Source organism: Hyperolius riggenbachi, chromosome 4, assembly GCF_040937935.1.
Source record: "Hyperolius riggenbachi isolate aHypRig1 chromosome 4, aHypRig1.pri, whole genome shotgun sequence".
In the NCBI taxonomy this organism is placed as follows: domain Eukaryota; kingdom Metazoa; phylum Chordata; class Amphibia; order Anura; family Hyperoliidae; genus Hyperolius; species Hyperolius riggenbachi.
The window spans coordinates 227,881,919-227,907,829 of record NC_090649.1 but is presented as its reverse complement, the minus strand read 5'-3'; the positions used below and the strand labels follow the sequence as shown (position 1 = coordinate 227,907,829).

Sequence of the window (25,911 nt, the reverse complement as noted above, 5' to 3'; positions counted from 1 at the left end):
TATTCCCACTTGCGTACTAATAGTACACACAGGAAAGTATTGCGCATGGACATATTGTGGCCAAATAGTAAAATTACACCTACACACTTTTTTTTTCACAAAAAAAAAAATATATAAAAAGACCTACACTCACATTTAAAATTAACCCCTTACCTCCCACACTCTCCCATAGTTACCCTAAAAAAAACTTTTGTATAAAAAAAAAAAATAATACATAAATAGTTAGCTTAGGGGCTGAAATGTTTTTAATATGTATGTCAAGAGGGTATATTACTACTAATTTTGAAACTATGGGCTTGTAATTAGCGATGGACACAAACCTGAAAAATGCAGTTTTATTTCCAAATAAAATATTACGCCATACATTGTACTAGGGAAATATTTTAAATGTTGCAATAACCGGGACAAATGGGCAAATAAAATATGTGTGTTTAAGTATGGTAGCATATATTATTTTAAAACTACAATGGCTGAAAACTGAGAAATAATATTTTTTTTTTGTTTTCATTCTTCTCTGAATGTACCTATTAAAATGCATTTAGAATAAAATAATTCTTAGCAAAATTTACCACCTGAAGAAAGCCTAATTGGGGAAAAAAACAAGATAGAGATTGTTTTGTTGTGATAAGTAGTGATAAAGTTTTTGGCAAATGAATCGAAGGAGCGCTGAAAGGTGAAAATTGTTCTGGTACAGAAGGGGAAAAACCCCTTAGTAGGGAAGTGGTTAAAGCAATCACAACACAGTACTAACTTTTGAAATAGCTGTATCTTTACTATCTAGCTGCATTCTTTTAACCACTTGCCGACCGCACACTCATAACGTGCGTCGGCAAAGTGGCAGCTGCAGGACCAGCGACGCAGTACTGCGTCACCAGCTGCAGCCTAATTAATCAGGAAGCAGCCGCTCGTACGAGCGGCTGCTTCCTGTCAAATCACGGCGGGGGGCTCCGTGAATAGCCTGCGGGCCGCCGATGGCGGCTCGCAGGCTAGATGTAAACACAAGCGGAAATAATCCGCTTTGTTTACATTTGTACGGCGCTGCTGCGATCCCCGGCCAATCAGCGGCCGGGGATCGCCGCCATGTGACAGGGGACGTCCTGTCACTGGCTGCACAGGACGGATAGCCGTCCTGTGCAGCCCCGATCACCGGGGGAGGCAGCAGGTAGGAGAGGGAGGGGGGAATTTCGCCGCGAAGGGGGGCTTTGAGGTGCCCCCCCCCGCCACCCACAGCAGGCAGGAGAGATCAGACCCCCCCAGCACATCATCCCCATAGGGGGGAAAAAAGGGGGGCAATCTGATCTCCCTGCCTGCACCCTGATCTGTGCTGGGGGCTGCAGAGCCTACCCAGCACAGATCAATCAAACCAGCGCTGGTCCTTAAGGGGGGGTAAAGGGTGGGTCCTCAAGTGGTTAACTTGCCTACCAAGATGAAAACAAAAAGAAAAGATCCTTTATTCTCTGCTCTCATCTCCCTGCAATACACAGAAGAACTTAATCCTCATAACATTCTCTCACAAAGCAAGGAGGCTAACATGGTACAATACTCTACTGCTACAACTAAAGAAAGTAGGACATTCAAAGATTGTGTGGCAATACTACTGAGGCGTAGCTAGGGCTTTCAGCGCCTGCAGACAAAAACTATTAAATGCACCCTCTAAAGAGGGAGGGGCGTTGCCATGCAACAGGATGTGGGCGTGGTAATGGGTGGGGCCAAATATACATGACCTTAGCAGTGGTTTAAAAAGGTCTGCCAGGGAGGTTTGAGCTCTGCCACAGTGTTTCCCCCAAAAATACATGTAATCTGACAGCATTTCACCCAAAATACATATAATTTGGCAGAGGTTCCTCCAAAATACAGATAATATGGTAATGGTTCCCCCAAAATAGACATAATCTGGCAGCTGTTTCCCAAAATACAATTAAAGCGGATCCAAGATGAAAAACTAACTATAACAAGTAACCTGCCTATATATCTTATCTAAAGTTTAGATAGTTTACACAGCAAATCTAGCTACAAACCGCTTTAATAGAATATGATCATTTCTTCCTGTGATACAATGACAGCAACCATGTTGTTTTTAAACATTACACAGAGGCAGGCTTATCTGCATCTTGAGCAAAAAAACCTAATCCCCCCTCCTCCCCCCTGCCTCTGAAATCTCTGGCTAGTAATACCTCCCCCTCCTCCTGCCCAGACTGAGCTCCCATGAGCCCTTACTACTGTCTGAAAGTGCCTTGGCTCTCTGAAAACCTGTGGGCGTGGCTTGTTTAGTTTATAGGGAATTAGAGTATTAAAACAAAAACAAAAAAGTATTTGGCTTGAGGAATGCCCGATAAACAATAGAAAAGGAACACAATTATGCAATGTGTAAAAGTTCATCTCGGATCCACTTTAATCTGGCAGCAGCGGTTCCCCAAAAATACAGTTAATCTGGCAGTTCCCTTAAAATAGGTGCCCCCCAGTATAGGTAACCAGGTCTAGAGGTGTCCCTAGTGGAAGTAACCAGGCCTATAGGTGTCCCCAGAATAGGTAGCCAGGTGGTTAGATGTCCCCAGTATAGGTAAGCCAGGTGTATAGATGTCTCCAGTACATGTAGCCAGGTGTATAAATGTCCCCAGTATAGGAAGTTGGGTGTATAAATGTCCCCAGTATAGGAAGTTGGGTGTATAAATGTCCCCAGTATAGGTAGCCAGGTGTATAAATGTGCCCAGAATAGGTAGCCAGGGGTATAGATGCCCCCAGGATAGGTGTCCCAAGTATAGATAGCCACAGGTATAAATGTCCCCAGTATATGTAGCCAGGTTTATAAATGTCCCCAGTATAGATAGCCAGGGGTATAGATGTCCCCAGTATATGTAGCCAGGTGTATAAATGTCCCCAGTATAAGTAGCCAGGTGTATATGTGTCCCCAGTATAAGTAGCCAGGTGTATATGTGTCCCCAGTATAAGTAGCCAGGTGTATATGTGTCCCCAGTATAGGTAGCCAGGTGTATATGTGTCCCCAGTATAGGTAGCCAGGTGCATAGATGATAGATGTCCCCAGAATAGGTAGCCCGGTGTATAAATGTCCCCAGTTTATGTAGCCAGGTGTATAAATGTCCCCAGTTTATGTAGCCAGGTGTATAAATGTCCCCAGTTTATGTAGCCAGGTGTATAAATGTCCCCAGTTTATGTAGCCAGGTGTATAAATGTCCCCAGAATAGGTAGCCAGGTGTATAAATGTCCCCACAATAGGTAGCCAGGTGTATAAATGTCCCAGCATAGGTAGCCAGGGGTATACAGTGGTTTGAAAAAGTATTCGGCCCCCTTTGAAGTTTTCCACATTTTGTCATATTACTGCCACAAACATGAATCAATTTTATTGGAATTCCACCCACGTGAAAGACCAATACAAAGTGGTGTACACGTGAGAAGTGGAACGAAAATCATACATGATTCCAAACATTTTTTACAAATACCGTATTTTTCGGACCATAACACACTCCGTACCATAAGACGCACCTAGATTTGAAGGACAAAAACCAGGAAAAAAAAATATACTAAACCTGGTGCATCCATGGTGCAGGAGCATCTTGTGGAGCTTCTCCAAGTTACAGTAATCCCTGCCCCACTTTGGAAAGCTTGGTAGCAGGCTAGGCAGCAGTTTTAACTAGCAGGCATACAGGCTCACAGGACATTACTGGCAGGACAATGAGGCAAGCGATTCTGCCGGCGGCGCCATTATTTCCTATGGCAGAGTTTCCCCGAGCGATTTGCCTGCGGGGAAACTCTGCGGATTCGGCCCGGTTTCTGTGCTAGTGGAAACGGGCCCTAAGAGAATATCGGGAGCAACAACACCATGAAGTCCAAAGAACACACCAAACAGGTCAGGGATAAAGTTATTGAGAAATTTAAAGCAGGCTTAGGCTACAAAAAGATTTCCAAAGCCTTGAACATCCCACGGAGCACTGTTCAATCGATCATTCAGAAATTTAAGGAGTATGGCACAACTGTAAACCTACCAAGACAAGGCCGTCCACCTAAACTCACAGGCCGAACAAGGAGAGCGCTGATCAGAAATGCAGTCAAGAGGCCCATGGTGACTCTGGACGAGCTGCAGAGATCTACAGCTCAGGTGGGGGAATTTGTCCAAAGGACAACTATTAGTCGTGCACTGCACAAAGTTGGCCTTTATGGAAGAGTGGCAAGAAGAAAGCCATTGTTAACAGAAAAGCATAAGAAGTCTCATTTGCAGTTTGCCACAAGCCATGTGGGGGACACAGCAAACCTGTGGAAGAAGGTGCTCTGGTCAGATGAGACCAAAATGGAACTTTTTGGACAAAATGCAAAACGCTATGTGTGGCGGAAAACTAACACTGCACATCACACTGAACACACCATCCCCACTATCAAATATGGTGGTGGCAGCATCATGCTCTGGGGGTGCGTCTCTTCAGCAGGGACAGGGAAGCTTCAGAGTTGATGGGAAGATGGATGGATCCAAATACAGGGCAATCTTGGAAGAAAACCTCTTGGAGTCTGCAAAAGACTTGAGACTGGGGTGGAGGTTCCTTCCAGCAGGACAACGACACTAAACATAAAGCCAGGGCAACAATGGAATGATTTAAAACAAAACCTATCCATGTGTTAGACTGGCCCAGTCAAAGTCCAGATCTAAATCCAATCGAGAATTTGTGGCAAGATCTGAAAACTGCTGTTCACAAACGCTGTCCATCTAATCTGACTGAGCTGGAGCTGTTTTGCAAAGAAGAATGGGCAAGGATTTTTAGTCTCTAGATGTTCAAAGCTGGTAGAGACATACCCTAAAAGACTGGCAGCTGTAATTGCAGCAGAAGGTGGTTCTAGAAAGTATTGACTAAGGGGGCTGAATAATTACACACAACACACTTTGCAGTTATTTTTTTTTTTTAAATGTTTGAAATCATGTATGATTTTCGTTCCACTTCTCACATGTACACCACTTTGTATTGGTCTTTCACGTGGAATTCCAATACAATTGATTCATGTTTGCAGCAGTAATATGACAAAATTTGGAAAACTTCCAGGGAGCCGAATACTTTTTTTAAACCACTGTAGGTGTCCCCAGAACAGGTAGCCAGGTGTATAAATGTCCCCAAAATAGGTTGCCAGGGGTATAGATGTCCCCAGTATATGTAGCCAGGTGTATAGGTGTCCCTAGTATAGGTAGCCAGGGGTATAGGTGTCCCCAGTATATGTAGCCAGGTGTATAGATGTCCCCGGTATATGTAACCAGGGATATAGATGTCTCCAGTATATGTAGCCAGGTTGTATAGGTGTTTCCAGTATATGTAGCAAGGTCTATAGTAGTCCTCAGAATAGGTAGCCAGGTGTGTGTCCCAGCAGGAGGGGGGGGGGCAGCGCATGGAAGAGGAATTGGTAGGCACAGAAGTGGGGAAAGGGGGATGTCTCCCCCTATCCCTCACCTTAGGGCTCCCCCTTCCTCTAGACCAGAGTAGCGGCGCACAGACCTCTCTACCGCGCCGGGAATAGATAGTGTTGTGCCGCCGGCCCGCCACTCATATCTGGAGGGGGGAGCCCTAAGGTCCCCCTTCTCTGTGCTGCCTGGGAAATAAAAAAAACTCCTCATGGTCACGGCTGGGTGCCCCTAGGGACCCGACGCCCGGGGTTACATGTCCTACCCCGCCCCCCAAGCTATGCCCCTGCAATACTATTGTGTCAAAACCATGTGCAAATCTGTGTTGGCCACAAATGAAACCAACAGTAGTCAGCGCCACAAAGAAAAGATGTGGTTTCCACGCCATCATCTGAAACAGTCACACAAAAGGCATTTCTTAATTTGTACACGGGACAATTAGTCTGTAATGTTGACAGGAAGTGGCTATAAATCCTAATTAGCTATTTATTTGACTGATATTAATCTGGAGTAGTGGGTAGTGAAAAAATAGAGGCGCCAGCAGAATAAAAGTAATATCAATTTAAAACCAATTAAAATGTGGGTGGCAATGGTGGACTTGCCTACCCTACAGAAAGCCAAAAAAACATTTTGTATGGTACAAAAATATTAAATTTAATTAATTTAGTACTCCAAACAAAAACAATTAATTTGCAACGCGTTTCACGGGTCACAAGCCCGCTTCCTCAGGCAAAACACATACAAGCAGGAGCAACCAAGCAGTAGTCTGTACTGGTGTGGCGCCTCTGGAGTAGTGGGTATTCAGCTTGTGTTATTTGAAAACTTTTCTTTTTGTTACTGAGCAATGTGTGCTTTCTGGCAAAGCCTGTGAATCCTATCACAGTGCAGGATTCAGATGTCAGTTCTACTAAGTCTGGCACTCCCTAGTTACATATGAGGGGAATAGGCAATTTCATTACATGGAGTCATCTAGAAAAGTGATGTTTCTATCTCACAGCTCTGTACCTGGAGACAAGTATATGACAGCTCTACTCTGCAGGAAATTCAACTAATTGAGAGCATATAAAGGAATATGAGGCCAAGCTGCACAGTCTGAAGGAGTTTTACTACTAAGGGACAATGCGGAGGCCTGACATTTTTAGGAACAATGTACCGGCTCAGAAGAATCCTTAAAAGTAAAAATCCTGCCTTACTGTTGTGTGTAAAGGGAGAACATTCATTTCTGATGAATTTTGTACTTTAAGAATTGTTGCAGACCCAGCAGAAATCTAAAAGATAATCAATTATTCAGCAGATTACTCAGCAGGAAGATTGAATAGAGTCTCCTTCAAAAAGAGGTGCCATGAAAGTTGTAAATAGGAAAGATATTTTTCTTCCTGCTTCATGGATTTTCACCCACGCCTGGAAAGGACACAATTTTGTTTCACGTTCATTTTTTCTTAACTTAATTTCTCACATTCTTTTCCTAAAGAGAGGCTTGTCACATGGAATGCGACTGAATAACTAGCCTTGATAACAAGGTGCATACACGTGCTTTCAAGTCAGTGCAGTGCTTGTAATGTACAGGCAGAGAGCACCAGACGACCTAGAAACACTTGTAGCAATGTTTGAAACTTCCACAAATCCCACTGAAGTTGTATCCAGTGAAGATACTTCTCTATTAGCCATATGGAATGGCAGACAACACTTATATTACTAAATTCTTATATTAAATATAAAATAAACACACTTATCTGACATAAAATATGGCCATAGCCTCTTTATTGGTCTATTAAAATGTATTAACCATAATACAATACATAACCGATTCTGGACCAGCGCGGTTGAAATCAACGTCCTGCTTGTGGCTCAGACAAGACGTAGATTTCAAACATTGCTGCTGCTAGCTCCCGCCAATCGCTCCACTTTTCCATCGCCGAAACTCACTCTCACTGCCGTCTATATGACAGCAGAGCTGTGTGAGCAGGTTAGGAGCAGATTTCATTGGCTCCTGACCCTGTCATCACTGTAAGCAAATCCCATTGGCTTACTTTTTTTGTTTCAATACGTCTTTATTAATTTTATAACAAATCAAAAACAGTACAGACTGGTATACTGAGCTACCCTAACGGGGCTCAGGATAGTCAAGTAGCATATTCTTAGTCACATCAACATGATGAGTATCTGAGAACATTGACCAGATAATACAATAAAATAACGACCGTAATAAGGAGGTTATAAAAAATTAACATTCTTATAAACATCACTAGATTGATTTATCGGAACAGCCAGAGGAGGGGTATGTAAAGAGGAGAATCAATTAAGTACCATACATGCATGTCTCAGCATGTATTTTTTTAAGGAATGAGTTGGTGGAAGTGTTCCTTTCAGCGATATATTTCTACGCATGGAGGTAAAAGTCTATTTTATAGAATATAAAGAGGATTTCCAATTGGAGGCTATTGCTAACCTGGTAGCAATGAGAATATGAGAAATAATCAAGGTCCATATGCAATTCACCTTTTCACTCAAGTTTTCTCCTGGGAGATCATTTTTAATCTTCTATTAAGATAACTTTTCAGCACTTTGCAATTGTAAGAATTTTCTTGACAAGGTGTAAAAATATTAACTTGGAGAAAAAGTGAATTGCATATGGGCCAAGGTGTCTACCTTAGGGATGAATTGTGTATTCAGGTGTAAGACAGCTAAGCTGGGAGTGTGAGAGCTCATTCTAGACGGAAGTGAGATAATGCATTCAAGCATTTTCCGTATACGTCTGACCTTTGGGCAATACCAGAATATATGAGGAAGAGTGCCAGATTCTCCACAATGCCTTCAGCAAATAGGTGAGCATGAGGATTGAAATCTTGCAATTTTAACTGGCGTTAAATACCACTGCCACATCATTTTTAGGTAGATCTCCCAATGGGAGGTAAAATGAGATACTGGTTCATTGGTACAATGAGGTACTGATTCAGGGTGTGAAAGGACATGTCCTATGAGTTACATTGCCAAAAAGAGTCCTGAGATTGGGGGGCATTAAGGGAGCGATAGATCTATTGGCTTACATTGATGGACAGCGTCAGGAGCCAATGAAAGCGGCTCCTGACCTCCTCGCACAGCTCTGCCATCAGTGGGAAGGGAGAGGGACCTGCGGTAATGGGAGAGCAGGGTGACCGGAGGGAGCGACGGGTCTGTGCGGCGAATCATCAGTAAGCAGCATTTTGCAGTACCAGCAGGCTATGGTCCTTAACCACTTGCCGACCGCTCACTACCTGGGCTTCTGCAAAGTGGCACCCCCAGGACCACGTAACGCGATCAACAGTGGCACCTGGGGGACTAATTAGCCTGGGATCGCATGCACGTATGCGCGCGCATCCACCGGCATTAGGCTCTGCCCACCCGTGACGTCAACCCGCCGGCTGTTTAGAAGCGACGGCGGGTTGTATACCCCCGATCTGCCGCAAACAAAGTGTATAATGCACTTTGCAATGTATACAAAGTGTATTATATAGGCTGCCTCCTACCCTGGTGGTCACAGTGATCGAGGGCCTACCAGGGCAGGAGGCAGCCCCCCTAGTAAACATACCAGCACACTGATTCTGCCTCCCCCTGCCCCCTGATCGCCCACAGCACCCCTCAGACCCCGCCCCCGATCACTCTTTGCACCTAATCACGCCCCCTAATCACCCATCAATCACCCCCTGTCACTATCTGTCAACGCTATGTTTTAGATTAGGTCCTAAACTGGCCCCTGAGGGCTCCTGATCACCCCCCCCCCACACACACACACACACCCTCAGATCCTCCTCTGACAAAACCTGTGCACTGTATACATCTATTCTCCCCCGTAATCACCCACTGATCACCTGTCAATCACCCCGTCACCACCACCTATCAGATCAGACCCTAACCTGCCCCTTGCGGGCACCTGATCACCCGCCCACACCCTCAGATCCTCCCCAGACATCCCCCCCCGGTGTACTGTATACATCTATTCTCCCCTGTAATCACCCACTGATCACCTGTCAATCACCCCCTGTCACTGCTACCCATCAGATCGGACCCTAACCTGCCCCTTGCGGGCACCCAATCACCCGCCCACACCCTCAGATCCTCCACAGACCACCCCCCCCCCCCCTATCACCTCGCCAGTGCATTGCTTGCATCTATTCTCCCCTCTAATCACCTATCAATCACCCCGTCACCCCCTGTCACTGCCACCCATCAGATCAGACCCTAATCTGCCCCTTGCAGGCACACAAACAGCCGCCCACACCCTCAGACCCCCCCCTCCCCCGATCACTTCCCCAGTTCATTATTTACATCTGTTCTCCCCTCTAATCACCCACTGATCATCCATTAATCACCCCCTGTCACTGCTACCCATCAGATCAGACCCTAATCTGCCCCTTGCAGGTACCCCCAATTACCCACCCACACCCTCAGATCGCCCTCAGACCACCACCCCTCGATCACCTCCCCAGTGCATTGCTTGCATCTATTCATCCCTCTAATCACACCCTGAGACACCCATAAATCACCTCCTGTCACCCCCTAGCACACTACCCATCAGATCAGGCCCCAATTTGCCCGTGTGGGCTCCTGATCACTCGGCCAAACCCTCAGATCCCCCTCAAACCCCCTTCCGATCACCTCCCCAGTGCATTGATTGCATCTATTCTTCCCTCTAATCACCCCCTGAGACACCCATCAATCACCTCCTGTCACCCCCTAGCACTCCTATCCATCAGAGCAGGCCCTAATCTGCCCCCTGCGGGCTTCTGATCACCAGGGCCAAACCCTCACCCGCCCCACCGCAGTGACAGAATTTTTTTTTTTTCTGATCACTGCTGGTCTCTACGACTTAATTGTGGCTGAGACCAACCGTTATGCCACACAATACGCAACCGCCAATCCAAGAAGCTACCATGCCCAGCCTTTTTAGTGGAAACCACTCCAAGTTTCAGAACGTAACATTTTTGTGGCCTTCTCCTTAACATGGGTCTAGTCAAAAAGAATGTATTGCGGTCTTATTGGTCTACGCACCCAATACATCACATGCCCATGCTCTCTGCTACCATGTCCAGGTCACGATTTGAAAACATCCTGCACTTCAGTGCCAATACAACCTGTCATCTAAGAGGCCACCCTGCTTATGACCGGTTCCACAACATTCGGCCCCTCATAGACCACCTGTCCTCAAAATTTGCAGATGCTTATACCCCTGAACAGTCAATTTGAGGCATTTGGTTTCCAGACTACTCCTCACGGTTTTGGGCCCCTAAAATGCCAGGGCAGTATAGGAACCCCACAAGTGACCCCATTTTAGAAAGAAGACACCCCAAGGTATTCCGTTAAGTGTATGGTGAGTTTATAGATTTAACTTTTTGTCAGGAGTTCGTGGAAAATGACACTGAGAAAAAACAATAAAAATCAATTTCCGCAAAATTGTAAAAAAAATCTTCTATGAACTCACTATACTCCTAACGGAATACCTTGGGGTGTCTTCTTTCTAAAATGGGGTCACTTGTGGGGTTCCTATACTGCCCTGGCATTTTAGGGGCCCTAAACCGTGAGGAGTAGTCTAGAAACCAAATGCCTCAAAATGACATGTAAAATCCTAAAGGTACTCATAGGACGTTAGGCACCTTAGCGCACCTAGGCTGCAAAAAAGTGTCACACACGTATCGCCATACTCAGGAGAAGTAGTATAATGTGTTTTGGGGTGTATTTTTACACATACCCATGCTGGGTGAGATAAATATTTCTGTAAATGGACAATTGTGTGTAAATAAATAAAAAAATGTCATTTACAGAGATATGTCTCCCACCCAGCATGGGTATGTGTAAAAATACACCCCAAAACACATTATACTATTTCTCCTGAGTACGGCAATACCACATGTGACACTTTTTTGCAGCCTAGGTGCGCTAAGGCGCCCAAATTCCTATGAGCACCTTTAGGCTTTACAGGGGTGCTTACAATTTAGCACCCCCAAAATGCCAGGACAGTAAACACCCCACAAATGACCCCATTTTGGAAAGCAGACACCCCAAAGTATTCAGAGAGGGGCATGGTGAGTCCGTGGCAGATTTAAAAAAAATTTTGTCACAAGTTAGCAGAATGCTTATATTTTTTATAATCATCATTTTCCTCAGGCAGGTCTGGTAAATATTGGAATATATGGAAGTCCAAAAGAAGTCCTGACAATAAATTATGTATAGTTGTTGAAGCGAAGGTCAAACTGTTTTCCTGACAGGCAAATATCTAAAGTTCACAGTTACTTCAGTTCCTGAATGTTAAAGATTAAATAAACACCACCTTCAAAACTGGAATGACAGAAGGTAAATCCACATTGGAAAGGAATTTAAAGTTCTCACTAGTCACACTTGTTTTCAGTATGAACACCATTTTATGGCACACCTCTTTAGCTGAAGGTGATAACATTTATGAATGAACTGGATTCTCTGGTAGATAAGGAGAAATGGGAAAGTATCTTGTGCAGTATGACAAAATGTCTATTAATGTCTTGATGACATAAAGATCTATTTCAGGTGGTACTGGACTTCTTTTGTTAACCAATTGCTGATGGGCTGCTGCAAGCTAAGAGTGCAGTCTTGGAACACAGGTTTCTGGCTTATTTTCAATTGTGGCTTATTATGGTTAACCCAAATTCTTGGTCTGCACTGTCTAGTAAGGTTTATCCTTATCCGAATGGAAAACAAATTTTACTTTCCTTACCTTAAATACCTCATATACTCGCGCGTATAAGCCTAATTTTTCAGCATAAAAAAATGTGCTGAAAAGTTACCTTCTTGGATTATATGCGAGTCAGTGGAGCAGAGCAGATGGTGGAGAATGTTTTATTACTGGCAGAGGAGCATAAGGATTATGCACTAGTGGTCCTGCTCTTGCAAGCTGACTGCCCGCTGTGTCCGTGCCCCCCATCCCCTGCAACATGGTGTGCAGAGTGCGCTGCTCAAGACTACCTGTGCCCCCTGGCTTGTGAAGCGAAGCGTGCAAGCAAGGTGTCAGCGATGCAATAATCTGGGATTCCTCCTCTGTGGCAATTGTATCTCATGTCTGACGCCATCTAGTGGCGTTGAGACACATCTGTATCATCCTTGGGGTACATTTGGTTATGGGGAAAGGGGCTGACTTGTACTGGGGGTACATCTGTCAACTGTGGAGGGAGCTATACTGGGGAGGGGGCTTATATGCGACTCAATTACCTTTTCCCTGGATTCTAAATGAAAAGCGGGTACCTCGCCTTATACGAGGGTTGGCTTATATGTGGGTGTAAATGCTACCAGAGCAACTCCCCACACCTTGGTTAATAAAATCTAGACCAGGCATGGGCAAACTCGGCCCTCCAGCTGTTACGGAACTACAAGTCCCACAATGCATTTGCCTTTGAGTCATGACTGTGACTGTCAGACTCCTGCAATGCATTGTGGGACCTGTAGTTCCTTAACAGCTGGAGGGCCAAGTTTGCCCATGCCGGATCTAGACTATCATATGGAACTATTTACATAAATGTGTCAAAAATATTGAATTTAAATCCTGTCAGAAAAGGCCTAGCTAAAACAGTACTTTGCTCCACACTATATACTTACCATAAACTCTGTATTAAATGTTGAAATACAGTAAATTAAGATATAGGGAAGACTTAAAGGGAACCTAAAGTGAACATAAAAAAAAAAAAAGTTTCATTTACCTAAGGCTTCTACCAGCCCCCTGCAACTGCCCTGTACCCTCACAGTCACTCTACGATCCTCCAGTCCCCTGCAGCGTCTAAGTTTCATTTTCAGCAACAGAGCCAGTTGCCAGCCACTGGGTCTGAGCGGCTCTAGCCGAGCACGGTCTCAATCACACTCCCGGTGGCAGGAGCGATCGAGGATGCGCACGCAGGCTTTGTTGCTGAATCGAACCTGGGGGACCAGAGGATCGTTCTGTGATGGAGCGGGCACAGGGTGGCTGCAGGAGGCCCAGGTAAGTGAAACTCTATATTTTTTTTATGTTCACTTTAGGTTCCCTTCAACTTGCTGTAACAGGTTTATTACTGTATAAAGAAGTGTATAAGTATATTTACGCATCCTGCAAGGCCTGAATTCTTTTTCTGGTTTCTTGAGAATTCTGGAACTCTATCTCTGGAACTTCTTGAACTTGATGGACGGACTGGGAATTGATTATTCAGATAGATAACAATATAGTCAAGCAGCATTTAAGGTGCGTAAACACATCCAACTTTACGCCTGATTAGTCGTTTGAATGACTTGAAGTGCAAACAACAAGTCGTTAAAGCAGTATTGTCACCATAAAAATCAAATTTCAACAGCAACTGGTCTGAGTGTATTAAGTGATAAAGATGCTAATCCTGCATTCAAAACTTGCAATACTTTTTCTACTATTATAGTTTGGAGTTATACTTCATATACCTTAGGAGTACTGGCTCTTTAGTAGTCAGTGCCAAACAGTTGAATGGGGGTTCTTTTTATCTAGAATATATTCCTCCTCTTCCATTTATTTCCCTGCCTAGCTTCTTATCTGAAACACCTCTGCTCACTTGTGTTTACAAGCAAGGCTGAGGTGACTCAGCGATTGGAGGAGGAAAAAAAAAAGACAGTGCAGTTCATAGTATACACCTCCGTGGGAGTGTCTGAAGACTCTGGGAGGAGGGCAGCTAATGAATACACAATGAGCAAGAGAAGGGAGGGGGGTAAGCAAGAGTCAGGGAGGATATGATGTCAGCATTGGCTTGGCAAAATGGCCACTGCCCAGAATAGGATTTTCTGCTTTTCCTTTATAAAATTCACAGGAATGATTATGTGGATAGCACAATACATCTGTTATGTAAGTAGAAGTATTTATCTACTTATATATGTGTTTTTATGTGTAGGTTAGCATGGGAGTCACTTGTTCTTTAAGAGGTCATGTACATACTGACCAACGAAGCAGCTGATATGCTAATTTACATGTCGTTTAACCAACTTGATAATGGACAATGGACTGGATAGAACAATGGACTAGATTAAATCACTTGTTTGAATGTCTATTAGTTGGAGAAAACGACTAGAAGTCGTTTGTATACACGTACAGTCCTACAGTCGTTTGAACGACAGTTGATCCAATGGATCCTCTGAGCAGATCAGGCAAACCGGCTGTTATCAGCTGCTTGACAGCAGCGTACACACATCCAACTTGTCATTCAAACGACAAGTTGAACATCAATTCGGTTGAAAAAGTTGGACGTGTGTATGAACCTTTAGCTATGATGCTCTCTTTATGATGCAACGGGGAGGGTCTGACTGCTATACACACACAAAAAATTCTCAGCAGAGGCGGTCTTTAGTAGCAATAGATCACATGCCATGACCCACCATGCTCCTGCCATATCCACACTGTAGAATTGTGGCCTCAGCCTATTAATGTTCAAATCAATAAAACTGAAAATTATTTGAGAGGAACTTGCTTTTATTTTATGAATCAAAGTTACATGTGATCTTTTTGTCCAATCATCTAATGATTTAAAAAGAAAAAAAAAATATGATGTATGGTCAGCTTTACCCAACCTCTATCCATCTTCCCCAACTTGTCCCACACGCTGTAGATTCAACCACTTTAAGGCTCTCTGCACACTGCAAATCCGATTTGCGATTCCGATTTTCAAAATCCGATTCTCCCTGAATGCTATCAACATAAAAACGCAGCATTCAGTAACAATTAAAAATCGAAAATTGGAATGGCATGTAAAAAACGATTAAAAATCAATCGCATACAGTGTGCAGGGAGCCTAACAGCCACCCACCCATCTTCCAATCCCCCAGTGTCTGCCTGTGTTAACCGTTTCCAATCTCTGACTAGTGCTGTGGCCAATGGTAACAATATTTGCTAGTACAGAAAATAATGGAGTAGCTTGAATAAATGGGACCTGCAGATCAATATTTATTTTTCATAAAACACAATCCTGGGAGCTCAAATAAATCTTAAGTTAATGCAACTTTTACTTAGTGCCCGCATGCAGTACCATTCAAGGTCTGGGTCTCCTTAGTCATATAATGGACAGAACAAAATGTTTCAAACATGGCAATGAATTAGCTTTTCCCTGTTGTAGCAGCTCTGAACTTCTAAAACGTAAGGCTGATTGATTTCTATGAATTACAGCACTCTGCACAACTTCATAGCTTTTTATTGCTTTGTGAAAGAACCATAGTGGATTTATGTCACAGAAACTGTGGATACAAACACTTAAAAATCAAGTCACATATACAAACAGCTCAATATTCATTAAAAAACTGTTCTAGGTCTTCCATATCATCTGACTGTGTGTTCATCTGTGAACCTGAGGAACTGGAGGCTATCTGACTTGAGAGGTTAGCTGGAGAACTTTCCACGGCTGTCTGCTCTTTCTTTAGTTCCCGGCCACCAGAAAGCAGCTTCTGACTTTCCATAAAGTAGTGATTAGGATGATTCAGGGAAAAGCCACAATCATCAACCTATATGGGAAAAAAAATCATAAGATTACAGGTGATTACAAAACATCTCATGCAATATTCAAGCAGAAACACTTCTGCAATTACAAATGAAAACTGCATTAATATGTCCACACAAAGCAAACGTTGCAGCATGAAATGTTTACATACAGTGTGTTTTTTTGTTTTTGTTTTACATGAAGCCTCACCTGCTTGAAAATGCTAGGGATGTGAAGACTCATTTGACCCCATTAGGACAATTTAGACTTGTCATAACACATTTTACAGCTCTTAACCACTTGCCGACCGCATGCTTATACCGTGCGTCGGCAAAGTGGCAGCTGCAGGACCAGCGATGCAGTATTGCGTCGCCAGCTGCAGGCTGATTAATAAGGAAGCAGCCGCTCGCGCGAGCGGCTGCTTCCTGTCAATTCACGGCGGGGGGCTCCGTGAATAGCCTGCGGGCCGCCGATGGCGGCTCGCAGGCTAAATGTAAACACAAGCAGAAATAATCCGCTTTGTTTACATTGTACGGCGCTGCTGCGCAGCAGCGCCGTAAGGCAGATCGGCGATCCCCGGCCAATCAGCGGCCGGGGATCGCCGCCATGTGACAGGAGACAGCCTGTCACTGGCTGCACAGGACAGATAGCGTCCTGTGCAGCCCGGATCTCCAGGGGGGGCCAGGTAGGAGAGGGAGGGGGAGGATTTCGCCGCGGAGGGGGGCTTTGAGGTGCCCCCCCCGCAACACCCGGCAGACAGGAGCGATCAGACCCCCCCAGCACATCATCCCCCTAGTGGGGAAAAAAGGGGGGCGATCTGGTCGCTCTGCCTGCACGCTGATCTGTGCTGGGGGCTGCAGAGCCCACCCAGCACAGATCAGCTAAGACAGCGCTGGTCCTTAAGGGGGGGTAAAGGGTGGGTCCTCAAGTGGTTAAGCTAGCCATACACTTGCCGATTCTGTGCTCGATTTGACTGATCGATCCGATATACTAATCGAATCGGTACAAAATCGGTTGCCTTGTTTTATTGAGTCTCGACCTGGTCAAAGCGTTTGACTCTGTGCTCTGGCCTTATATGAACACTACGTTGCACCATTTCAGTATTCCAGATACGATATTAAGTACGATCCAAGCTCTTTATCGTTTTCCAGAAACAATAATTAGGATCCCAGGTGCCAACTCTTCCTCTATAACTATGCAAAGGGGCACCCGTCAGGGATGTCCCCTCTCCCCTTTAATTTTTTCTCTTATGATGGAACATTTAGCATGCGCCATTAAGTCAAATTCGAATATTAAAGGTTATGAAAAAGGTTCATCGCCCTATAAAACAATTATGTATGCCGTTGACTCTCTTATGTTTATCATTCAACCTCTCACTTCCATGCCTAACTTGCTTAATCTATTAGATGAATTTGCTGGTCTTTCAGGTTTGAAAATTAGCCCTCATAAATCTAAAGCTATGCCAATTAACTTTCCTCCAGCTGTTTATAAGGTCTACCAGGCTAATTTTCCTTTTGATTGGTCCCTAGATTTTATCCCCCATTTGGGTATAAAACTAACTTCCACATACGAGGCCTTATTTAAATATAATTTTCCTTCTTTGTTTACGTCGGTTCTAAGCAACCTGAAAGACTGGCTTGCATGCAAAATCTCTTGGTCTGGTCGCATGTGTGCCTATAAAATGACCCTTTTTTCAAGGCTCTTTTTTTTTTTCGAGCAATCCCAATACCGGTTTCTAGATCCCTTTTAAATTTAATCCAGGGGCAGATCTCTTGGGATAGGCGACCCCCTCGAGTTAGCCGTAAATCTTTGCAAAGGCCTAAGCATTTGGGAGGGATGGGTTTACCTGACCTCTGGTCCTATTACCTTGCCTCATAGTTCGCTCAGTTGGGCGGTTGGTATTCCACATTGGAACCTCCTCTTTGGGTAGCTTTTGAGAGAGATGCTATTGGCCCTTATAACTTTCATTCTTTATTACCCTCTAGTAAAAACCTTTCTAAACACCTTTTAAAGTATAATAAAGTTGTTTCCCATGGGATATCTTTATGGTGGCGTAGGTTTGGGCAGTCCCCTCCAGGAATCTCAACTATCCCTTTAACTGGTAATCCGGATTTCCCCCCAGCCTTTGATAACCCAGGCTCATTTAAATGGTGGGAAGATAATGGTATGCATTATGCCAAAAAAAATTTGGATCTCAGATATTTTGGTTTCCTTTGAACAGCTTAGATTTACCAAGGATGTTCCTAGATCGGAATTTTTTCATTACCTGCAGATTAGGCATTTTTTGCGTTCAAGGAGCCTTGGCAAAAGGGTTGACCCCCCCGTCACTTTATGATAGATTATGTAGAGGGGATACCCTAAGTAAGGGACTCCTCTACTCTATTTATGAGGATTTGATCACAACTGGTATTGAAGCCAAAACCAAATATATATTGGATTGGGAGGGGGAAATGGGGATTACTCTTACTGAAAACCAATGGATGCTCATTTATGACAGAATATTAAAATCCTCTCCATCCCTCTGCTTAAGGGAAACGGCTTTTAAATTGATGATGAGATGGTACAATACATCAGTTAAACGCCATAAGATCTTCCCCACTCATTCTCCACTGTGTTTTAGGGGTTGTGGGGGTATGGGTACATTAACTCACATTTTTTGGGATTGTACGGTCGCTCAATCCTTTTGGGCTGAAATTTGGGCCTTGTCTCACAATATTACTCAAATAACGGTTTCTAGCTCCCCGGCCCAAGCTTTGTTATATGCTAATGCCCCTACTATCCCTAAGACTTTCAGACGATTCTATAGTGCTTGCCTATTAGCCGGCCAATGGGTTATCGCATATAATTGGAAGCAACATACTATATTTTTTTCATTATTTAAAGAAAGATTGGATCTTCTTATAGAATCTGATAGATTGCCTAGTGTTATCTCCTCTTCTTATTATAACTTTCAAAAAAGGTGGTCTGCCTGGTTGGAATATAAGTCCAATTCTTCTCCTGCTTGATTTTATATGTACTGCATTTTGTGCCAATTTTCCGGCAATGTCTTATTTAATATGTGCCTTTTTGTACTATGGAGCAAAATTGTTAAATGTTTATTTGTTTTACTGTTCTATTGTCATCTTATCATATTGTAAGTAACTGCTGCATATAATTCTGCTATTTCAAAAGTCTTATATTGTGTATACTGTGCTCTGTTGATGACTTTGTTTATTCTAATAAAGGCTTTTTGTAAACTAAAATCGGTTGCCTTATACTGGTCTTTTCGATCGATTCCAAACTGATAAGGGTCGATCAGTCAACCGTACCGTGCGGGAAATTTGATTCAATCTGTAGGTCATCGATTGTTGTTTTTTTTTACATTTCGATCGATCAGTGTACGAGCGTTCGATAGCGGGGGGGTGTGTTCCCAGATTAGGATCATTCCTTGATTGACATGGCCAGAGGGGCATGGATGTGCTGAGGGGAGGGGAGCAGCCATATGGGATTTTTAAGTGCAGAGCTGTGGTGTCTGTGTTTCTATTGTCAGAGAAAATGTGAACCACTGCCTAAACAGCTGTCCTGCACTGCACACAAGTAGTACTCATAACATTGGGCCTGATTTGCAAAGCAGTATGCACTAGCAAACTGACGCCGTTGCGCTTAGCGTTTGTAGCGCACGCAAAATTTTGCATGCGTATGCATTACCGCGTGGTGCGTTGTTTTTGACGCGCTAAGCCCTATTAAGTCAATGGGGTTTAGCACGTCCAAAATGACGCATTGCGGCTAACACGAACGTGCCCCTGTAGTTAACCCCACCCATTTAGCAACTCCCCCCAGCTTTTGCATACTCGATCGAACATGAATCTGGCATGAATCAGATGCATTATAAAGAAGTCGATGGCAAATTTCGATGGAGTCAACGCGATCGATCGGAAATGAATCGAAAAAAAAATAGTCACCTAATCGATTCCTTTCAGTCAGATTCCGCCATTTTGGGAAAAAAATGGCCCGGATTTACCTCACAGGAGCCTATAGGCACAGATGTCCTGGTACCCTAGACTTCACCCTCCGTGAACTTTCAAACACCAGCAGAATGGTACCGCAAGTGTGCTGGCTGTCCCAGCTGTCACTTCTCCCTTACTTTACTAGCCCGTAATCGGTAGCTACAGATGCCCTCTAGTATTAGGTGGCTAGAAGTATCCTCAATAGTAAGTAGCTACAGGTGCCCCAAGTATTGGGTAGCTAGAGGAACCTCAATATTAAGTAGCCAGAGGTGCCCCTGACGGGAGATCTCGTCAGTGGAATGCAGAGAGCAGGGTGAGTAAACCGTAATTTAGGCTCTTATCAGGACTTTCTATAGGGAGGGAGGGCGAAAAACATTCAGTGAGGGAAGTGAGCCGCCCTTCCATCATCAGGTGCCTGTAGGCACGTGCCTGCAATGCCTTATAGTAAATCCAGCCCTGGCCATACTCCACTACATCAGTTCTGTGACACTATTTTTGGTGAAGGTCAGTACTTGTCTCCTGTGGATTACCTAAACCTCATTCCTCCCTGATGTATAGCCCTAATGTTAACCGCCTAATCTTAACCTGACCAATCTCATTAAACCCTACCTGACTCATAACTTTAAAAGGAACATGAGGAGAGAGACATATGCAGGATGCAATATTTATTTCCTTTTAAACAATACCAGTTCAGTGTCTGAATCACACACTTAAAAACAAGCATGCAGCTAATCCTATTAGATTTTTGTCAGAAACATCTGATATGCTTCTTCAGGGTCTATGGCTAAAGTATTTGAGGTGGAGGATTAGCAGGACAGCCAGACAAAATGCTTTGTTTACAAAAGTAATACATGTGCCAGCTTCCATATGTCTCTCCCATCTCATTGCTTTTTACTTTCCTCCCAGTGTTAACTTCTGCCTTTTGCCTAAACCCCAAGGTACCCCAAGTCAACGCTTTCTTATGCCTAAACCTAACATCTCCACAACTCCCCAACATCTCCCCAACTTGACAAAAATTGTAAAATTTAAAATATGTGCCAACATAGACAAATAGGAAGTACGTTTTTTCCCAGAATAAATTGAGCCCTACATTACATTTCTTCTATGTTGCTGTCACTTACAGTAGGTAGTAGAAATCTGACAGAAGCAACAGGTTTTGGACTAGTCCATCTCTTCATAGGGGATTCTTAGCAAGGCTTTTATTTTTTATAAAGATATTCCCTAAAAAGAATTTAAATAATGATGCTAACCAGCTTCCCTGCTCACTACACAGTTTTTGGGCAGTTGGACGGTGCAACTGCCATTCACTAAGTGCTTTTGAAAATAAATAAATCCCTGAGAATCCCCCATGAAGAGATGGACTACTCCAAAACCTGTCGCTGTAAGTGACAGCAACATAGGAGAAAAGTAATTTATGGCTCATTTTACTCCGGCAAAAATGTACTTCTATTTGTATATGTTTGCACACATTTTAAATTTTACAATGTTTCGCCATAGTGCCCCTTTAATTTCATTGTGACACATAACTAACAATAAAAATCAACCACCTCATTTGGTCCGATTCTCCTAATCTATCCCTAAATGATACTCATCTTCTGTCTTCAACTTTAGTGCCATGTGTTCTAAATAAAAGTGGAATTTCCCTTCAACAGTTTTTTTTTTTAAATAGACCCTTAAGGTAGCCATACACTGGCTCGATTCCCGGCCGTTTCGATTCCCTCCCGGAATCGGATCGGTCCGTCGATCGCGCCGTGCGGGAAATTACCCTCGATCGCCCGCCGGTAAAGTGCGCGTCGCTAGCGGCGGCCGATCCGATCAGGTATACATTACCTGAGGCTGGCTCCCGGGCGTCTTCTCCGTGCTGCACGGCTCTGTTCTGGCTCCATCCATCCCGGCGCTTCCTGTGTCACTGCAGTGACCAGGAAGTTCTAATAGAGGGCGCTCTATTTGAACTTCCTGGTCACGGAGTAACACAGGAAGCGCCGTAATGGATCCGGAACAGAGCCGTGCAATGCGGAGAAGATGCCCGGGAGCCAGCGTCAGGTAATGTATACGGGAGGGGGCACAGGCGGCAGGAGCAGCTCAGCAGATGGTGAATCGGTTTCAGGCTGAAATCGATTCACAATCTGTTTGCAGTAAAGGCAGCCATACGATCCCTCTCTGATCAGATTCGATCAGATAGGGATCTGTCAGCTGGTCGATCTAATGGCACATCGACCAGTGTATGGCTACCTTTAGACCCTTTAAACAATCTTGTACAAAGAATGGATTTTGCAGTGTTGTCCCCAGAAATGTATTTTAGCCAGTAGAATTAAACTGTATCTGGATGGTCAAGGTGCAACACACTTAGGTCTCAATTCCCAAAAACTCGGTAAACTTAATGCGTGTAGATGGCACACGTTACGTTACCTATAATTTACACAAAGTAGAGAATTATGCAAATTGTGTTACTTACCACATACATATGCAAACATTGCTAGGGGAATAAATTTGGAATGAGCGCCCAGAATCATTTGTTTTGTGCCTAGATTCAGACGTCATAGTGTTATCCGCAATGCCCCAAACGTATGGGGATGCTGCAATGGTGTACCTGCTGTTTGTGGGTGGCGCGGGGTGCACTGAATCCTCCTCTCTTTCTTTGCCATGCTGCCAATACCTCAGTCGTCCTCCCGGTTAGCTCTACCTCCCTGCTGCTTACCAATCATGCAGTAAGGAGGGAGGACCCATCAGAAAGAGGTGGGAGCAGTTGACCCTCCCCTCCTCCTGAACTGCACCACACACTGCTTGTTGTTGTTGGGGGAGAAGAGTGGCAGTCGGGAAGATGAGTAGAAGAAGAGATCCCATCCTACGCTTCTCTATTCCCTGGGACTGCTTGCTGTCCGCTATCAACTAGCACCAGAAACAATGTAAGTAGGAGGTACCCACTAACCCCACCCACATGGCAACTAGCACCTTCCATAGGCCACACCCAAAAGGCCCCAAGAACCCTCATATCCTGCACACAGCACACGCATTGCCCACACCCAGCACCCATGTGGCACCCAGTACCCAAATGGTACCCAGTACAACCCTTAGTCCTCACCTAACACCTATATGGCATCCAGCGCAATCATGACACCCTGTGCAACCCTTAGCCCTCACCCAGCACATACATGGCACCCAATACCTCTCCTAGCTTGCACCCAAATGGCACCCAGCACCTACTGTATATAGCACCCAGTACCCACATGGCATCCAGTACAACCCTTAGCCCTCGCCCACTACCTGCATGGCACACAGCACCAACATGGCACCCAGTACCACCCTTAGCCCTCACCCAGCACTTTCATGGCACCCAACCCTCAAGATTGTAAGACTTTGGCAGAGTCCTCCCTTCCCTAGTGTATTCTACATGATCTTGTGCTCCTTTCCTAGGACAGCCTGTACTTGAATAACTGGGCCTATCTAACCAGCCCAAAATCACATGATCAAGTATCTAGTACCCTGTTTACCTTGTAAAGCTTTGTCATATGTTGTATACCCTTTTTTACATCTGTCATCCTTTGTATCATATGCATTTATTGTCCAGCGCTGCGTAATATGCTGGCACTTTATAAATGCAATAAATAATAATAACAACAACACGACTCTCTGGCCTCAACCAGAACCTATATAAAACCCAGTACCCATATAGCCCACACCCAGCACAACTCTTTTCCTTCACCCAATATCCACCAGGCAACCAGTAAGGCCCTGAGCCCTCACCCAGCACCTGCATGGCACCTGACTCCTCCCCTAGCTTGCACCCAGCACCCACATATAAAACTCACATGAGCACCCCCACATAGTCCTCACCCAGCACCTATATGGCATCTAGTACCAGCCCTTGCTTGCACCCAGCACCCATGGCCATACAGCACCCAGTACACCTCCTAGCCATCTCCCCATCTCCCATTACCCACATGGCATTCATGTCTCACACTCACCATCCAAATGGCACCCAGTACCTACCAAAGCCTGCACCCATGCTGCACCGAACATCCACATACCTAGCAATCACATGGCACCCAGTACTACCCCATGCCTGCACCAACATGGCAACAGCACTGTTCAGCACCGCCTGACGTCACTCTAAAGAAGCCCATTGGGCGAAACATGTAAGTGGGACGGCGTCAGTCATCACTTAACACAACAATACTACTCCCGCGCTGGATCCCTGCAGTAATGCGGATGCTTAAGGTTGGCCGCAACAAGCGGGTGGATCGCGCGTAGTCCCAGCCTGGACACACACTGACAAGCACTATGCTGCAGCGGAAGTAAGTAGCAGAACCTGAGAGACGCCTCGTGAACAGTTCACGCAGAGTGTGGGGGACCTGCAGGTCTAGCGTCCAACTAAGGTAAACATCATCTGCTTACTTATGTTATGTCATCTCTGAGGGTGGATCCCTGTGGCGTCTATATGAACTATATGTGCAGCTTGCACGGTTTCTGCTAATAAGCAACTATGGATGAACTTTTACTCCACATTCAAGCTACGTGAATACTGTGGGGCATTGACTTTTATAGTTGCACGTGGAGGAAGTATCTCTTGACCTCAGGCCTTTTGTTTTTGAGTGCACTTAAGCTCCATAGTTGGCTGCCTGGCAGTGTTGCAGTACAGCAAAGAAAAACGTAAATTGATCAGCGACGCAATCTGATTGATCAACTGGATCCAACTCTTAGTAGATAACTGCTGCAGCGCTGTGGTGTGATTGGATCAGAACGTGGTCTGTATGATTGGGACAAGGAATGTGAGGATGATTGGGGTGCTCCGGGGGACTCCGTGGTTTTACTTTTAGAAATGGTTTGCTGTGTTTGTTATGTCCAAAATAAAGCATTATATATTTTTTCATGGATCTTTGAGGCCTCTGGAAGCTATCTTTGTTTCATGTTGTTTAAGTCTAGTACTTAAGTTTTGCGGCCCATTGTGAGTAGTTAGGAGAGCAAGTTGCTCCCCAAGATATATACCTATCTTTACCAACTGGCCTGCAAAAAAGTGGTGTTGTTGATTCACTGTTCAGCACCGCCAGCAGCTTTGCACTCACTGCAACTCAACACCCAATATTGCTCAGCACCCACTGCAACTTGGCACTAAGTACTGCTCAGCACTACCTGCTAATTGGCACCCACGGCTGGTTATCAACCAGTACTTCTTGGCACTCACTGCAACAAGGTACAGAGTACTAGTTAGCACTCACTGCATTTTTGTACTCTCTAGACCTTGGCACCCTATGTCCTTCGGCAGCCAGTGCCACTTGGCATCTACTGCTGCTTCACACTCAGTAAAACGTAGCATCCACTGCTACTTTGACCTGCAAGTTATCGATCTCCAATTGCTTGTCATGCACTACCCACAGCTTGTCAACACACTGTGTCACTGCTTGTACTCTACTACCTGTAACCTATTGCCTATCCCTACTTGCCAGGCACTAAAATCTACTGATTGCCCACTTTCTAATCCATGGGTACGCCCATATTGTTTTCTTTTGCCACTTTACATGGTTACCTCCACTCTGGTGCCCAGGATCTTCCACAATCCTAGCAAAGCATGCAACATTTACACTGCTTGTGTAACAGGTGTTGAAAATGAATAGCATAGATTCGAGTGTAGCTAAATACCTCTGTGGGAAGGTGGAAGGTTCTGCATAACCTCACTGCAAAGAAACATCAAACAGAGCACTGTTGCCCAGGGGAAACTGGTTGCAGATTGCAATGGAAATATAATTTGCCACCCACTTGCATATTTGTTCATATTCTTACAAATAAGGTCATGTTTATACAACCTTCCCAAATCATTTGAGGTAAGCTTTCAAAATGGCCTAAAAGGCAGAGTAGATTGTCTTATTCAAGAGTAATTAAAAAGAAACAAAACATAAAAATAATTGATTTAAAAGTGAGCACATTTAAACATACGTACACAATATTGCATTTTCCTAGAACAAAAAAAAAAAAAAGAGGATCCTTATTAAAGACTCTGGGCTTTTCTAATATCGGTATTACAAGAATGACTCAGTGTGTTTCAGTAATAATGCTTGTTATAGATGTTATCTCTCCTTTG

The 25,911-nt window shown here is 44.4% G+C and overlaps 1 protein-coding gene across 2 annotated transcripts in view; it reads right to left on the bottom strand.

The window, feature by feature from the left end:
• Positions 1–15,551: 15,551 nt before the first annotated feature.
• The window catches only part of PRIM2 (DNA primase subunit 2), a 297,272-nt gene continuing 286,912 nt past the window's right edge, over positions 15,552–25,911 (bottom strand). For both annotated transcript variants that reach the window (XM_068281428.1, XM_068281429.1), the window contains exon 14: positions 15,552–15,874. In XM_068281428.1, coding sequence (XP_068137529.1) covers positions 15,656–15,874 — 219 coding nt within the window. In that variant the 3' untranslated portion in view covers positions 15,552–15,655. The remainder of the gene's footprint in view (positions 15,875–25,911) is intronic.